At 44.8% G+C, this 17621-nt stretch overlaps 1 protein-coding gene across 4 annotated transcripts in view; it reads right to left on the bottom strand.

Moving 5' to 3' along the window:
• TBC1D8 (TBC1 domain family member 8) overlaps positions 1 to 6366 on the bottom strand; it is a 78495-nt gene extending 72129 nt beyond the window's left edge. For all 4 annotated transcript variants that reach the window (XM_030570160.1, XM_030570180.1, XM_030570184.1 and 1 more), the window contains exon 1: positions 6198 to 6366. In XM_030570160.1, coding sequence (XP_030426020.1) covers positions 6198 to 6324 — 127 coding nt within the window. In that variant the 5' untranslated portion in view covers positions 6325 to 6366. The remainder of the gene's footprint in view (positions 1 to 6197) is intronic.
• Between the last annotated feature and the right edge of the window lie 11255 nt (positions 6367 to 17621).

Below are 17621 nucleotides of genomic sequence, written 5' to 3'. Positions count from 1 at the left end.
TCAAGGTTTAAAAGGTCTGACAGGCCGGACGCGGCCCCAGGCCATAGTTTGCCCACCTCTGACCTAAGGAAACCATAGATTCCTTACAGAGACCACAGCAGGATATCAGCACATACCCTAGTTATTAAGTTCAAGTTCCAGCAGCTCCTACCTTTTCCAGAGCAACAACATAAGAGATCTACTACAAAAGGATTTCTTCAGTTATATGTATATACAACCCCAGAATCAGCCAGAGTTATTGAACTGCATCTTGATTAAAGTTAATTTGTGGATAATTTCATCCTGAAACACACGGTTTCCAGAAAACATTTCAGATTTCCTGCCTATGTGCCTTATCCAGCAAAGCACTTAAGCATGTGAGTAGTCCCACTGAAGTCAAGGGGACTACTCACGTGCTCAGGGTTAAGCATTTGGTTAAGTGCTTTGCTGTATCAGGTCCCTTGCAAGTCTAGAAAACAAATTACACAAAGTGGGTGATCAACAGATTAAGAGATCTCCTCTCACCTTCTCTTGTATAAAAGTAAACCAGTTTTCCACACCATCTGCAACCTCAGCTTGTATCAGTAAACTTTGCTAGTATGCAGAAGATTAAGTGACCATAGAGATTATATGTTTCTCATTATGTACACACTTGTTCAAAGTTCAATACAAATACGCTAACCTGATAACAAAAACAGACATAAGAGACCAATGTTTTCATGTGACATATGACTACCCTATAGTTCAATTCTTTGGGGATGAAATAAGAATATACACCTCTACCCCGATATAACGCGGTCCTAGGAGACAAAAAATCTCACCATGTTATAGGTGAGACCAAGTTATATCAAACTTGCTTTGCCCCGCCACGTTCCTTGTTCCCTGACCACCCCCTCCAGAGACCCCCATCCCTAATCACCCCAGGATCCCACCCCCTACCTCCTGACTGCTCCGACCCCTATTCGCCGGGCTTTTCCGCTTCCGCAGCTGCTGGTGAGTGCAGGGGCGGATCCCTTCCACCAAACCCCCTCCCCTGAGTGACACGGCTGGGGCCGGGCTGAGGGAAGCAGAACAGGCTGCTCCCGGCCCCCTGCTAATCCCCCAGGCCACTCTGGGACTGCGGGGCCCCCAAAAGTTCCCTCCCACAGCTCCTGCCCCCCAGACCCTGGGAGGGGAGAGCCCTGACCACCCCCAAGACCTTCTGACCCTTATCAAACCCCTTGGCCTTGGTCTGGCCCAGCATCCTTAACACGCTTCTCAGAGCAGTGTGTCAGAGCTTTACCGCGTTGTATGCGAACCCGCATTATATCAGGTCGTGTTATATCGGGGTAGATGTGTATCTAAACAAAATATATTCTTCTGCTGTGCTGTCTTAGGTTTATTTGTACCCTCTGGATAGATTAACCTGGAAAGAAGGGTGAAATGGATTGGAAAGAAGAGTGAGTAAATAAAGAATGGATCCAAAAGCAATTGTTCACAAACAGGCGCAGTGAAAACATCATATACTATCATGGCGGCTTACATGCCTTTGTGCACATTAAAATGTATTAAGTGACATCTGATCCCTCCTTTAAAGAACAAACCAAAAAAAAACCCCATGATTTATCAAAGTTAAGGCAGTGAATTGTTGTGTAATTTTAAAGTCAAAGATGGCTCTGCTAATAATAGTACTTTGCATTTTTATTCAATCTTTCATCTGGAAGCATACCACCTATGAAGCCTTGTGAGGTAAGCACTCACTTTTCACTAAGTTAATGATGAAACCAGAAACAAAACCCAACACTCCTGACTTAGACACCTGCTATAAAAAATAAGTAGTGTAATCTCTTCCCATGTGGGTGACATTTCTTTAACCTATTTTTAGAGTCTATTTAAAAGTTCTAGAAATTTCAAGACATTTTTCCCATCACTGAACATTTTTTTTAAGCATTTACACTGAAAGTTTCACACTGGTTTTAACTATTTTCTTTTTGTTTCCCACCATCGTGCTCATTTTTGACTGTTCCAAGTAAAAGAGAATTGTAACATTTTGCTTATGTTCATCATAAAGTGCACTTAATTTTTTCTATGTATTGTTTTCCATTTGTAAGATGCACCTAACTGCAGGCCCTTCTACAATACAAACAAAAGCTGATTAAAGAAATATGTCTAATTTTCTTAAGATGAAGGAAATTAAGAGGACAGAAAGAGAAAGGGTGTTTTCAGTTAGTCAGCCAAAACAGCTTTATACTAGCCTTATATAAAAAAATTGTATACGCTGCAGGTTTAGCTTCTGCATTCAGCCAACAGGATGCACCAGGAGATCAGCTAGACAACAAACATCAATTTTTTATTTTAAACTTGCAGTGTCTGCCATGGAAAGCTCAGGATTAGATGCTTCACATTTGTGATTTCAGCCACACAATCAACCTCCACCTAAAACTAACAGCTGTAGAAGCTATTTTCAGATCTGAAAATTAATCCCTCTCACTCCAGCAATCAAGGAATGAAGAGTGGGCTATGTGATCCACACAAGGAGGAAGGGGAAAACGTAATATAAACCCTAGGGCAGGAGTCTTAAAATCCCAGTGTGCGCGCCATCTGTGGCTTGAGAACCTCCCCAATGTGGCCCTAGAAGCTCCAGCAATTTTGGGGCTGGGTCTCTCCTTTGGCCCTGCCTACTGCCCCAGGGTGCTCCCCCCGCCCCCAGGGTGCTATCCCCCCTCCCCCACGTGTCCCCCAGGCGATTTAAAACAGCCCAGGACCCCATTCACCACTGTCATCGCAGCAGAGCCGAGTGGCTCCCTGCACACTCGCTCCACGGGGCTGCCAGCCCCTCTGTGTGGCCCCGGAATGAGGCTGTGTCTCCATGCCCTGCCCCCACCCCAACTGCCCCTACAGCCAATGGGAAGCTGTGGGGGCAGTGCCTGGGGGCAGTGCCTGGGGACAGCAGCATCCTGCCTTGGAGCCCCAGGTAAGCACAGCACCCCCGACCCACATCCCACCCCCTCCCGCCCAGAGCCTGCATCCCTCCCTGCTCTTCCGTCCCAGAGCCTGCACCCCCACCCCCTCCTCCTGCACCCCATCCCCTATCTCAGACCAGATCCTGTACCCCAGACCCCCTCCCCCATCCAAACTCCCTCCCAGAGCCTGCACCCAGCACCCCAATCCCCTACCCCAGACCTCCTCCCTGACCAAACTCCCTCTCAGAGCCTTAGGCAGGTGGGTGGTGGGTTGTAGGCGGCATGAATTACATTATTGGCCCGCTGGGAGGATTTGAGGACTGGTACGGGCCCTAAGGTAATTTTAGTTTGAAACCCCTGCCCTAGGGCTTAAAGCTTGATCCCATCCCCTTGACTTCAACTGGGCCAGGGTTTCATGAAAGTTACACAATTGTAACATGACAATCTCTTGGTCTGCTGAATCAGAAATAAGCACTTGTGGTGACAAACAGTGAATGCCTATATAGCCAGGACAGACACAGACTCCAAATAAAATGGAGGTAACAGAAGACAATGCCACATACTGACAAGAATCATAGAACAATTCTACCTTTGGTATATCAAATAAACACAGTAGCCTTTAAAAGTGCCTATTAAGGAATAAAAAAAGTTTGAGATTTCAATAGCTCAGCCTTCTTTAAATTACAATCCATCATAAGAAATTTGAATTTAAAAAAATTGATATAGAATACAATCTTCTCTCTACAGAAGTTGGACTCATTGAAGAGCAGTATTCCTTCCTCTTTTTGCTTGCTGCTGTCTTTCTCCATTCCCAACATAATGTAGTATCATACTCTTCATGTTCTGGTCTAATCTGGATTGTAAACTTCTCAGAGCAAGGACTTTGGACCAAATTCTGTTCAATTATTCTAGAGTTAACCTGGTATAACTCACCGATCCCACTGAAATTACTCCAGATTTACACTCTCGTAATTTAGAGCAGAATATGATCCATTGTCTTCATATTTTCATCTAAAAGTATCATGCACAACTAGAGTGCTAAATAAACATTTTGTACAGTTAAATGAAGTAAAAATGCAAATGTAGGTTGAAGCTACACTTCTATCTTGATATAACACTGTCCTCAGGAGCCAAAAAAATCTTACCGCGTTATAGGTGAAACCACGTTATACCGAACTTGCTTTAATCCACCGGAGTGTGCAGGCCCCCTCCCCTTCTCCCCCGGAGCACTGCCTTACCGCGTTATATCCGAATTCATGTTATATCGGGTAGCGTTATATCAAGGTAGAGGTGTATTTAATGGAAATATGAAGTTGCAAATGCACTACTAAATCTAATTTTTCACCATGTATATTTGATAGAATAGATAGGATGACAGAAATCCCATGAGCATTAAGAAAGTACACGCAGATAACTGCCACCAAATCATTTTCCTGGCCCTACTCAATCAATTTTAGTTCTGAATTTGTGAAGCTCCACTTGTTTCATTAGTTAATCATGTCTGAGCCACAGATGTAGAAAGAGATCACTCAAGGTGATTTTCCTCAGATCTATCTTTGATATTACTGACTGCAAAGTTTTTTGTGATTTCTTTGTGCAGTTCCCAGCAGGGGTGTATAGAATCAATCTTGAGTGTCTCTGCCCCTTTCATTTTTAGAAATCCCAAAGGATAGCTCTGGGCAATTGCTTTTCTTCATCCATCTGTATTACCACTGCTGCTCTGTGTGTATATGAAGCAGCAGATAACCACCACAGAGACTAGACCTGCTTAAAGTAGAATTGGACAACATGGTCATTAAAATGCTTGTGGACAGTCTGTACTAAAGCTGCATTTGTGGTAGCTCAAACAAGTGAAATTTTAAGACAAATGCTAATATACCCCTTTTGTTTCAATCACTAACCTGGGTACAGAGTGGTATCCATGTTAGTCTGTATCAGCAAAAAGAACGAGTACTTGTGGCACCTTAGAGACTAACACATTTCTCTGGGCATAAGCTTTCGTGGGCTAAAACCCACTTTGTCGGATGCATGCAGTGGATGTGTGGGTTTTATCCCACAAAAGCTTATGCCCAAATAAATTTGTTAGTCTCTAAGGTGCCACAAGTACTTCTCGTTCTTTTAACCTGGGTAGTTACACTAGTACAGCTCCCCTTGAGTTGATGTTGAACTTACCAAGTTTCAAGAAACTTGGTCAGAGTCAAAGAACTCTGAAGACTCAATCCTTGATTTTAAAAAAGGAAATACGGATCATCCAGCACTTAATATATTGCAACACATGCATAAAGGAAATTTAAACCACCATAATTGTATGTGTTTTTCACTCAATGCTTGTATAAGAACAATATGGGAGTCCTTTTTTTCTTTTGGCTTACTCTTCTCACGAGCATCTCTCTCCTTTCATTCCAGGTTAATCCACCTATTTTGAAAACTTATATTATTCTTAGTTTTTCTACACTGTACATTAGGATGGAGTCTATGCACTAACTTAGTGGTTTTGGTTACCTTTAAGAATTCCTTACCCTCTCCTTGTCATCTGGATTATTTAAACCTGCTAACATTCCTAGAAGGCAAAGGCAACACTCCCTACAAGGCAATAACTCAAATTCTTACAGCAGGGTGACCAGCACTACACCTATTATTTCTTACGGAGTTTAACAAGTATATTATAAAGCGGGACACGCTTTTGTTTTGTGCCGAATCAGGGGGACAATAGGATTCCGTTTGCCTTCCGACTGCAGCTGAACAAACAGCCCATGGGTTTCAGTGCCTTGCCCACAACAATCCTCAACATCTTTTTCTCACCTTAAAGGGAGAGATTTTCCAGAAGGCCGGAAGGAGCATTTTACCAAGTAACTTTTCCAGCCTCCAGAACAAACCACCCCAAGAGGGGTGACTCGGGGAGGGCCACCCCCATGGCCGCAAGCAGACCCCGGAGCCCCCGGCGAGCAGGAACCCGCCGCAGCCGGACCCCTGGCAGTGACCCGCTCCGCAGCCACAACCACCCCCCGCGGCCCTGTCTCCGCGCTGAACCCAGCACCAGCCTCCATGAGAGCCCGCCAGGACACGGAACAAAGAGCCTGCTCCGGGCTCCCCCGGGCAGCAGCAGCCGCTCCGCTGCCCCGACCGAAAGCAGCTGATTCCTGAGCCCGGCGGCGGCGCCAGGCATGGGGCGCTCCCGCTTCCCCTCCCTCCCCCGCGGGCGAGCGGCTCCGGGGGGGCAGTGGCCCGGCGGGCCCCACCCGGGCGGCTCCCTCCCCAGCCCCGGCCGGGCGGTACCGGTGAAGCGGCCCCCGCCGTCCCCGTGTCCGCGCCGCCGCTGGAGGACGAAGTAGCCGCTGCTCTTCTGGGTGACCCAGAGCCTGAGCGCGTTCTTCAGCAGCACCTCCTCGGGCCGCAGCCACATCGTGCCGCCGCCTCCCTCCCGCCCGCTCGCATCGCGGCCCGGCCCGACCCGGCCGCGGGGGAGGAGCCTGGACGCGGAGCCGCCGCTCCCTCCCCGGGGACACCGCGGCCGGGATTCGCGCTGCGACGCCAGGAGGCTCCCCCCCTTCCCCGCCTACTCCGGCCCGCAACGCCCCCCCACCCCCCGGCTCTCAGTGCCGGGCTGGGAGAGAGGAGGAAGACCTCGCTACTGTTCCGGGAGGCACTGATTCCCCTCCGCCCTGCTCCCCCCGACCTGGCGCTAGACATAAACAGACTAAGCAATTGTTTCGGGGCCTGAGGAACTCGGGAGCCCCTATTATTTATTAGCATGTGTTGGGGGTGGGGGTGTATTCCTGCTTCAGGCTCCCTTAAATCCTGCTGAGAGTGAAATCGGTATCCCCCTGGCTCCACACTCATCCAGGGATCCACGCCATGGCTGCTGAAGGCAGGGGCTGCTGGCTGCTCCTCCACCCATCCGAACTGCCAGGAAGCAGGGTTCTCCTCGGAGAGAGAGGCCTGTGCACACCTAAGTGTTGGAATTGGGGGGAAGGGGGGGGGGGGTTACACCCCCTGGCTTGAAGTTGTTTCCATCATAAATAGGGTTTACAGTTTGGTTGTGGCTTTGAGCACCCCCATTATACATATTGTTCCAGCATCCCTGACTGCACGTTCTCAGGCAGGTCTCTTTTTTTTGGCCCTCAAAGAAGGCAAGGTCTTAGTATATGTTAAATATTGTACTGCTGCTCCCTGGTGAGAGATGGTCACAAGCGCACACAGCTGTCTCAGCATCACCCTGGTCAACATTCCTAAACGTGGCAGGGTATTAGCATACCATACCTGCCAACATCCTCTGGCACTCACACACGGTGCATTGCACATTTTTGGCGTATTTTTGTATCAATTCAGATATGAGGTAGCTGCAAGTTCCTTCCCATTTTAAAGGCACTCTGTAACAACAAGATTGCTTGCTAGGTTACATATATCAATAGATAAATGATGTCCATGCTATATATCCATATTGAGCCTAGTCATTTTCATATTAATGAGTCACAAAAAGGGGGCAGAGGGAGCAAAGGGATTCCAAATGTTTTCTGGATCCCAACTGTGCAGGCCTACTGGCTTGAGTTTGCAGGCTTAGGCCCCAAGTACCTGCTTAACTTTTAAATCAGTGGAACTATTCACATGCTTAAAGATATGTACCTGTGTAAATGTTTGCAGAATCAACATCTTACTTATTACTTAATCCTCTAAAGTATGAGAAATGTCAGGGACTGACTGAACGTGACCCAAATGGCTTGGGCCTAGGATTGTTTTCAACACTCACACACATTATTTATTATTTGTATTCCTGTAATGCCTATGAGACCCTACTCAAGGACTAGGGCCCCACTGTGCGAGGTGCTATATAAGCAAATCAAAAAATTGCCCCAGACAGCTTACAATCTAAGTCTCTTCTGCTTTTGTGAAAGCCACCTGGTATCAGAAGTTCAAACAAACAAAAAAATACCCCAAACTGTAACTTCCTGGAGTTTCCCCTGCTGAAGGGCCCAAACCTGGAAGTCTATAGGCAGAAACAGCAGATGAGGCAGATCACTAGTTTTTGTTCAGAAAATGGAGTGGATAGGCATGCATGGTCCACTGTCATTTTAAATAGTTTTGAAGAGGGGATTTTGAAAACCAAGCACTACTACTGTAAATCCTGCCTGGTATTATTTTACATTGGTAATCCTGATGACCACTGAAATATGAATGTCTAATTCAGGGGTTCTCAAACTTCATTGCACCACGACCAGGGGGTCAACAAAAATTACTACCAGACCCCAGGAGGAGGGACTGAAGCTCGAGCCTGCCCAACCAAGCCCCACCACCCCAAGGGAGGGGGCAAAGCCAAAATCCCACCTCCCGAGGCTGGGGGGCCAAAGCCCAAGCCCAAGGGCTTCACCCCCAGGCCGGGGGCCTGTAACCTGAGCCCTGCTGCCCAGGGCTGAAGTCTTCAGTCTTGGGCTTTGGGCCCTGACCACAGCAAATCTAAGTAAGCCCTGGTGACCCCGTTAAAACAGGGTAATGACCCACTTTGGGGTCCCGACCCACAGTTTGAGAACCGCTGGTCTAATTCCATGTCCAGAGTTCTCTCTTCGTCAGATTCTGATCACAAATCATAGTAAATCTGAAGTAATTTCATTATAATCACTGGCATAACTGAGGTCAGAATCTCACTCCGTCTCTAGACTCTGAGACTCAATCACTGTGGACCAAATCAAGTACTGCTAAATTGGGCAAAGTTCCCTATTAATGGAGAATTTTGAATAATAAACAAAGGATTTGGCCCTCTGCTTGCGATGCACAAGATGTTATATGTATTCTGAATTCTGAAAATTCTAACAACTTGCAGCCAGGTATGTGGCTTGGCCAATGATAACTGGCATTTGGAATACCTGAAGGTGACTGTTTTGATTGCTTTGTAGGTACCAGTTAAATAGTTTATTAGGCCAGACACTGTAAGCTGATTATAGTTTGTTCAACTTTGTTTTCCACACAGCATGTGCATGATCTACACAAGTACGAGAATTTTGTTTTTATACTACAGAATGGCAAGCAGAAGGAAAAGTGAATGTACCACTAGCTGAAATATTAAAGGGAACAGATGAGGGATGGAGGAACAATAATGTCTTTTAAAATATTCATTATTGAATGAGAAGAGGTTATTTAAAATGCTCAGTCGGAGCATGGGTATTCTAGAGTATGATTTGAAGTAGTAGTGAGCAGGATGGTGGTTTTTCCCTTCATAAAACAGTTTGGAAGAGAAGTCAGTCTTTTTTTAAATTAAATAACTGCTGAGTGTGGCTAGATTTATGCATGTTTATTTATTCTTTTGTTCTGATTTGCCACTCTTATTGCTATTTTTTTTTTACACTCAACCTTGACTTCAGTGAAAATTGATTTGGAAAGTACTTGAAAAGAATTCTGAGTTATTGATATTTAAAATGAGATTTCTGTCCCATGAGGAAACCTTTTGCTAGGACTAGAAAGAGAGCAAGGCTAGAATACAATAATCTTCCTTCTATTTTAGTATCACATATCAAGCACACATGCCATTATTGATTATTCCTTGAGACTTGCCTCTGGTTGAGCCTAATCAACAGTACTCCTTCAAAGTATCAGGCTTTTTAACCTTATCAAAGTTGGTTAAAAAATCATATCATCAAAAGACATGCAATTTGCTGTTTTTCTGGCATATGGAATCAGTGGAAGGAAACTAATACAAAACACCATTTATAAATGGCTGTGGAGGATCAGACGACTGAAAACTAATTGAAAACCTGAGGAGTTCATTCTAAGCTTGAAAGCTTGTCCCTTTCACTAACAAAAGTTAGTCCAGTAAGAGAGATTACCTCACCTACCTTGTCTCAAGGATAATATAATAAAACAAAAGGCTATGGTGATACATAATGTAATAAATATTCCAGATATATTGAAAATAATAGTTTGGTTCCTTTTCAAAGTGGAAGAACAACATTTTTCTAGGAGCAGAGTTGCATATTGAGTGGACTGATATCTGAGTAAGGCTAAATAATGGTTGCAAGAAGAAAAATACAGTTTTACAACAACTTTCAGTCGAAGGCACTCAAGGAATAAAATGCAGCCACCTCTGGCAATCAGCTGACTATAGTCAACTAAGGCAAGGTGATACTGGAGGGATTCCCCAGCCACTACCCCAGTTAGTTACTGGTTATTTCCAGCAATCAAGATTTTAATAGTCTAAGAATCTTTTTTAGGAATCTCACCTACAGTCTTGCATTGGTGATATGTACAGGTAAACAAAAAGGGGAAGATGGTGATCTTGAGGTCTCTGACGATATAAACTTCACAGGTGTTCTCTCATAAATTCTATAAAAGAACAGGACAAGTCAAGCCAGAAAGCACTTTATTTGGAAGGAATAGATTGAAAGAAAATAAGGCTTCTGGGTTTCTTCCATCCGTAATATGCCTTCTGAAAATGGTTATAGGTTATTTATTATCATTGATATTTCTAGATTTAAATATTAACAAATAGCACAAGATATTGAATTTGCAGTTTAAACTACATGAGAACATCCAGGGTTAGCAAAGAGCTTCAGGGACATTTTCAAAAAGGAGTGGCCCTGAATATGCGTGGGATGTGGCATTGTATATTGAAGCACATTGTATACTGACCCCTCCCCACAAGCCCCCCCTCATGATCTGTATCCCCTCCCACACTCAGACACCCCCCCCACAGAGCCCCAACCAGCTTCACTTGGACCCTCCTGCAGAGTCCCATTACTGTCGCACCCAGAACCCTCTAATAAGCCCCTGTGCATCCAGATCCCCCACACACACTTGGTTCCCCCACTGAGCTGCCCGCACCCAGATTGCCCCACACAGAACCCTCTCAACCCACACCTGGATCCCCTCCACACTGAGCCCCTCTACGCTTGGATCCTGTCTTGCTGAGCCTGCCTGCCCACACCTGATGCACCTGGCACAGAGGTGCAGGGCCCTGGAGTGTTTCTGGGGCAGGCCCGGTCCTTGCGCTGTGTCAGGATTGGGTGCAGCCTCACCACTGAGTTTGTGTCCTGGGGGGACCAGTCTCCAAGACACTCTGGTGAATGGACTGGTTCTAGCAGGAAAAACACAATATACTATTCTACTACTACATACACTCCTCTTGGATGCCTGATTCTGATCTTGGTTACAAAGGAGTAATGCACTGAAGTTGTACTGGTGCAATACGAGATTAGAGTCCATCCCCAAATTAGAAATAGAATTCCATTAATCTGTTGGGGTTTTTCGGGTGCAGGGAGGGAAGAGAGGGGAATGTTGTTTTGTTATTTGTGTGTTAATTTAAAAGTCTGGTTTCTTATCAGGAATTAAAGAGTCCATCTGCAAAGTCTCATCTACAACCTTTAAGGAATTTGTCACAAATTACAGGCATCTTCTATTCTTTCTGAAATTTCCTTTGTTAATCTCAATAGCATAGGAGTTTGGAGAAGTAGATTTTTTTTACTAGTGTTGGTGTACTCCACTGGTTCTTACCCTCTACATTAAACTCTAAACAAAATCTTTTCATCTAGTTACAGACTGCAAAATGGTTATTCCCTTAGGGCCTGATTCTACCACCCTTACTCATGGTGCGCAAGCCTTACATCAATGGACTTTCTCACGAGTAAATCCTACTAAATATGAGGAATGGTGGCAGAAGCAGATTAAAAGCTACAAATATTTTGGCATCTGTGACTAGGTGAAAAAAGTCCAGAAATAAGAGTTTTCATAAGTCGAGGCACAGGCCTGACATTTTTTTGTTTGCATGTGCCTGTGCAGTAGTAATGTTTTCAAAGAGAAAGGTAATGGTTTTAATATGAAACCTTACTGTTGCAGTGATACATTCCCTGCACTGTAACTGCTGGCATCCATGCACATGATTATTTGCTATGCAATATCAAAGAAAGCTCATACTGGAGCCCTCAATGCTAGTTTCTACTTCCTTCAAGGCTAATTCCTTATTCAAATTCCATGTTCATTCAACTTTCAAGCTCAAAGAGCCTGTCAGTGGCTCAGCAATAATTAGATGATTCTGTAAAAAAATAAAAAATTCCAAGGTTGTTTATTATGCCCCTGATTTGTTGCTTTGCATAGATTATTGAGACTGCGTTTCTAAGATGGTTGTCTTTTTCTGGATCTGGATGCAGTCCACCTTGACTAATCTCATGCCCTAAAAAGTGGAAGTAGTTTGGCACAGTTTGCTTCTCCCCCCTTCCCCCCTCCCTTGTGTTTCAGACCAGAAGTTCTTATGGTTTTAAAGATTTCCTCTAGGTGCTTATCATGTTCTTCCTCTGAACCGCCACACACTGGAATATCGTCCATGTAGACAGTAACTCCCTCTTAGAGTCTTGTAATAGCTAAGCCCTTTTCTCACTGAAAAATGTCAGGCATCTTACAAATGAAAAATGGAAAACACATGACATGTTGTTGGCCCACTCAAGCTATGATGTTCCCTATCCTGAAAGCTGCTCAGGGCAAGGGTTCTGGGTATGCCTGTGCAGAGGAACTTGCAGAATAACGGCCTAATTTAGCACTATTCTTCTACGGGGAATTTTCACAACCCCTTAGAAGCAGGTAGGCTTGAACACCCCTCCTATCCAGCTTTGGAAGGATGTTTACAAGTGCATGCTAAATATACTTTTTTCTCAGAATTGTTGGATTTAAATAGAGATGATCAACATACTGCTGTATCTCCCTCCCCCTCTTTTTTCCCCCATGACAGAAACAGTAGGAGTGCGCATCCCTCCGCTGTTCACGAATTCTCACACCAACACCATTGCTTTCTATTCTTTCTAGTCCTGCCTGGCTTTTGGCAGCTGTGGAGCAGATATTCTGTGAGTAATACTCAGTACACACTAGAACTCTGCATTGGGTTTCAGTGCAATCTTTATGCTCTGAACAGCGTTAGAATTAATCTGATTCACATCCATGTTCTCACTGCAGACCACAACAATATGGAAAATGTATGGCTTGCCCTTTCATTCCACTTGTTCAATAAACTGCCCTTTGCATTGTGGCACACGGCTTGGGGATTGCAAAATAGAACTGGTGAACAGAAGTAGCCAGAATGGCAAAACTGTATCATAAATCAATACTGATATCACAGAAATGTTAGCGCCTGAATCAGTGTTAAAACTCATATTTGTGTGGCTCTTCTTTAAGATGATTTTCCAAGCAGGTTTTGAGTAATTCTCACAATTCAGGGATCTCCACAAGAAAGTTTCTGTTATTACTTCTTTCATTGATTTGATAGGACAAACACTAGCTCAATAGCCTCTCTTTTTACACTTTCAGTATATGGCCATTTTTGCTAGCCAGTAATCACTCTGCTTATGCTTGTGATTGCATCTCTCTTTGATGAGTACTATATTTCAGCTTCTATCTGACAATTGCGCTACCCCCATGCTTTTCTGTATGCTAGCATTGTTTGATTTCTTCCTGTCTGGTAGCAGTCTAATTTAAGTCTCTGACTTTAGCAGAAATGCCTCATAACCATCTGCATCTCTAGTAGAGAGCTTGTCGAAAGATTTGGAAACATGCTCTGCTTCCCATTCCAATTGCACAGATAAGTGTGTTTACTTGGACATCTCTTTTTTCCCTTTGTACTTTACTGTATAGGGATGGATCTAGAATTTTTACTGACGCAAGCAAAAAATTTTTTGGCCACCTCCCCTTTTTTTTCATGCCCCCCAGCCCCTCACCAACTCCACCCCTTCTGAACCCCTTCCCCAAATCCCCAGTCCCACCTCCTCCCCTGGGTGTGCAGCATTTCCCTCCCCATTGCTTCCTGGGGGCCCCCACAACCTCCCACCCTAGCTCACCTCCGCTCCACCACCGCTGCCTCACCCGAGTGCTTACCGCTCAGCTTCTCCTCCCTCCCAGACTTGTTGCGCAAAACAGCTGTTTCGCACACAGTACGCCTGGGAGGGAGGGGGGAGAAGAGAAGTGGCAGCCAGGCGCTCAGGGGAGCCAGCGGAGGCGAGCTGGGGCGACAAGTGGGGGCGGTGGAGGCACTTTTCCCCATGCCCCAGAGTCGGCACCTATGATGGCCAGCGCCAGAATGCTGCCCCTAGAAATGTGACGCCCCAAGCACCTGCTTGTTTCGCTGGTGCTTGGAACCGGCCCTGTTACTGTAGATGTCTTAAATCTAGAAAAACTTGTTTCCATTCTTGCCATTCTGCAATAGCCACACAAAACTGAAAGGCTTTGAAAGTTTATAATTATCCATTTATTTCAGGAACAGGGCAGTTCTAACATATCAGAAACAACACAGCCCACATTTTCAGATGTGCCAGCTAATTTTAACAACTTGGACCTAATTTTCCAGAAGTGCTCAGCACTCAGTTCAAAATCAAGTCAATGGCAATTGTGGGTACTTGGCACCTTTGAAAGTCTGGCTCAAGGTATTAACTTTAGCACACACACACCAAAAATCAATGCACACTTTTGGAAACTCTGGACTTAAGCCAGTTGCCTCAGTTTCCTCATCTGTAAAATGGGGATACTACTTGAAACTGATCTATAAGTCAGATGTGAAGGTTAATTTAATTGATGTAGAGCACTTCAAAACTGGAAAGTATTATTGTTTTTACTTTTTAAAGATTAGGCTGTTTTTGCACCTCCTGTAACTTTTCAAGTGTAAAAAAGTAGCTGTCTCCTTTTGTTGATAAAGTTGTAATATTAGAAAATTTAAATATTCAGAAGTAATACTCTGACCACAACCAATTTGAATGAACAAACTATATAGCTTTTTACTGTGAACACAATTTTCTGATACAATATCAACATTTCACAATGATGGGGGGGTTTTTTTGTCTTTTTTTTACAAGGTTGATATTTACTGTGGAGTGTATGCGAGTTTATGCTTTCATGTTACAGTTTCAGTTACACAACATTTATAATTGGTTGGCAAAGAAGTGTTATATTAGATGTTGTTCTTTACTGGCAATCATCATGACAATAGCAACAAAGTGATACTGAGATCCTCTGTGTCCAGAAACATTCCCATAATATCAAACTATCCTAAAATAGTTCCCAGTTGATGTATCATATGTAGATGACTGTCATCAAACTTGGCCCTTAATTTTGGCATTTACTGTGAAAGTGGAAATAACTTCAAGACTTCTGTGGCCAGCGGAAATTTGGGATGTAGTCAATCTAACACACTTTGTTTTGAGACAGGGGAAAGGTGTCAGCTACTCTGCTGCTGGATCATTTTGCCAACTGATCTGTACATGCTCCAAAACGTCTGTTAGTTTATAAGGTGCCACAGGATTCTTTGCTGCTTCAACTGTAGCTATGTAATTTACCTCAATGTACATAAATTGGGAAAGTAAATTGAGGCACTTTGGGGGATATGGTATCTTTTGCATAAAGAATGATCCTGTGGTTAAGACATTGGACTATGACTCAGAAGACCAACTTGTGGCAGGGTGGACTAGGTCTGGAGGCCCCCTGCTGGAGGCCTCATGGCTCTGCAGCACCCTGCTCAGAATAAAGCAGTGAAAAGTCCTCCAGGCAGTCTAAAGTGGCTTCAGAAGAGTGGTCAATCAGAGGGGCTACTGGAGCGACCAATAAGGGGTCAGAAGGGCCAGAGAAAAGGCAAACAGCAGAGTAGATTGAGCCTTCAGTTGCTGTGTGGAGCTTGAAGAGGGAGGACTGGGTGCCTCGCTGTCTAGATGGGCAGCAGGTCACAGACAGCTCATTGCAGAGTTCACCAAGCAGACCTGAGCCCAGGGAAGGCTGCCAAAGACGAGTTGCCTGCCTGGCTGGATAGAGTAGCAACAGGGCCATGAAAAGGTCAGTGTGGGCAGGCGGAGCCTAGGGGACTGAGTCCAGAACCTGGCCAAACCAGCGAGGGTGCTGAGATGGGCCCCAGGTTGGTGGCTGAAGAAGGCAGTGTCTCTGTGAGAAGCCTTAGAGCTATTGCCCCATACCAGAGCTGAGAAAGAAGTTGTACTGTATATCCCAGAGGAGGGGACAGTCTATGTGGCTTGGCTAGAGGGCTGAGTTGCTGAAGACCCTCTAAAAAACCATCAGCTGGGGGGTGCTTGTGAGAGGTGGGTGCAACCCTGATATAATAACTAAAACCAAAGGCAGGCTCACACCCAAACAACCAAAGGGTGCTGCCCTGAAAAAGACTGATTGTAGGTATATCAGCTGGAGAAAAGGGGGTGCCCTCAAGGGGTGGATGCTGATGCTGTTACACAACCTTAAATTCCTAGCTGACTCAGATTTCCAGTGTAACATTAGGCAAGTCACATAATACCTCTGAGGGCTCGTCCAGACTAGGGGGGGAAAATCGATCTTAGATACGCAACTTCAGCTACATGAATAACGTAGCTGAAGTCGAATATCTAAGATCGGATTACTCACCCGTCCAGACGGCGCGGGATCGATGTCCGCGGCTCTCCGTGTCGATTCCGGAACTCCGTTCGGGTTGATGGAGTTCCGGAATCGATATAAGCGCTCTTGGGGATCGATATATCGCGTCTAGATTAGACGCGATATATCGATCCCCGAGCAATCGATTTTAACCCGCCGATACGGCAGGTAGTCTGGACGTACCCTGAGTTCCCAATCTTTTTGTGCATTGTATTTTGGAGTCATCAAGGATAGTTCTCTGAAAATATCTGCTCAATGTGTAGCAGCAGTCAAAAAAGCTAACAATGTTAGGAGGAACCATTAAGAAAGGAATAGCTCAGATGACAAAAATATCATAATGCTACTGTATAAATCCATGGTACTCCCAGACCTTGAATTCTGTTTGCAGCCCATCTCAATAAAAACATTAGAATTGGAAAAGCTACAGAGAAAGACGACAAAAATGAGGAGAGATTAAAAAGACTGGGATTGTTCATTTTAGAAAAGAGAAGACTACTGGGGGATATGGACTAAGGGGGTCTACAAAATCATGAATGGAGTGGAGGAAGTGAATAGGGAAGTGTTATTTACCCCTTCACATTACACTAGAATCAGGGGTTGCCCAAAGAAATTAATAAGGAGCAACATAAGACAGTACTTCACACAACCTGTGGAATTTGTTGCCCAAAAACATTGTGAAGGCTAAAATAACTAGGTTGATAAAAAATTAGGTGAGTTCATGGAGGATAGGTCCATTGATGGCTATTAGCCAAGAGGGCTCAGGGATGCCACCCTATGCTCTGAATGTCTCTAAGAGTATGTCTAAACTACGAAATTAGGTCGATTTTATAGAAGTCGATTTTTAGAAATCAATTTTATACAGTTGATTGCATATATCCACACTAAGCGCATTAAGTCAGCAGAGTGCATCCTCACTACCATGCCTAGCATTGACTTATGGAGCGGTGCACTGTGGGTAGCTATCCCACAGTTCCCGCGGTCTCCACCACCCATTGGAATTCTGGGTTAAGCTCCCAATGCCCGATAGGACAAAAAACGTTGTCATGGATCGTTTGGGGTACATTTCATCAGTCACCTCTCCCTCCGTGAAAGCAATGGCAGACAATCGTTTTGCACCAGACACCAGGGCAATTAGAAGAGCACAGCAAGGCACGCTGCGCATCAGAGAGGCTTTGAAAACCAGTTTCATGTCTGGCCAGGCTTTGGTGTGACAATGGTGTGTGTCTCCTTGAGGCAAACCCACCCCTTTTGTTGATTTTAATTCCCTGTAAGCCAACCACCCTCCCCCCCTCAAAATAAAGTAACTATTATTTTTAAACCATGCATTCTTTC

The sequence above is a fragment of the Gopherus evgoodei genome, chromosome 1, assembly GCF_007399415.2.
Source record: "Gopherus evgoodei ecotype Sinaloan lineage chromosome 1, rGopEvg1_v1.p, whole genome shotgun sequence".
NCBI classification, from domain to species: Eukaryota; Metazoa; Chordata; order Testudines; family Testudinidae; genus Gopherus; species Gopherus evgoodei.
Note: the sequence above shows the minus strand (reverse complement) of the source record. Positions and strands in the feature narration are given on the sequence as shown.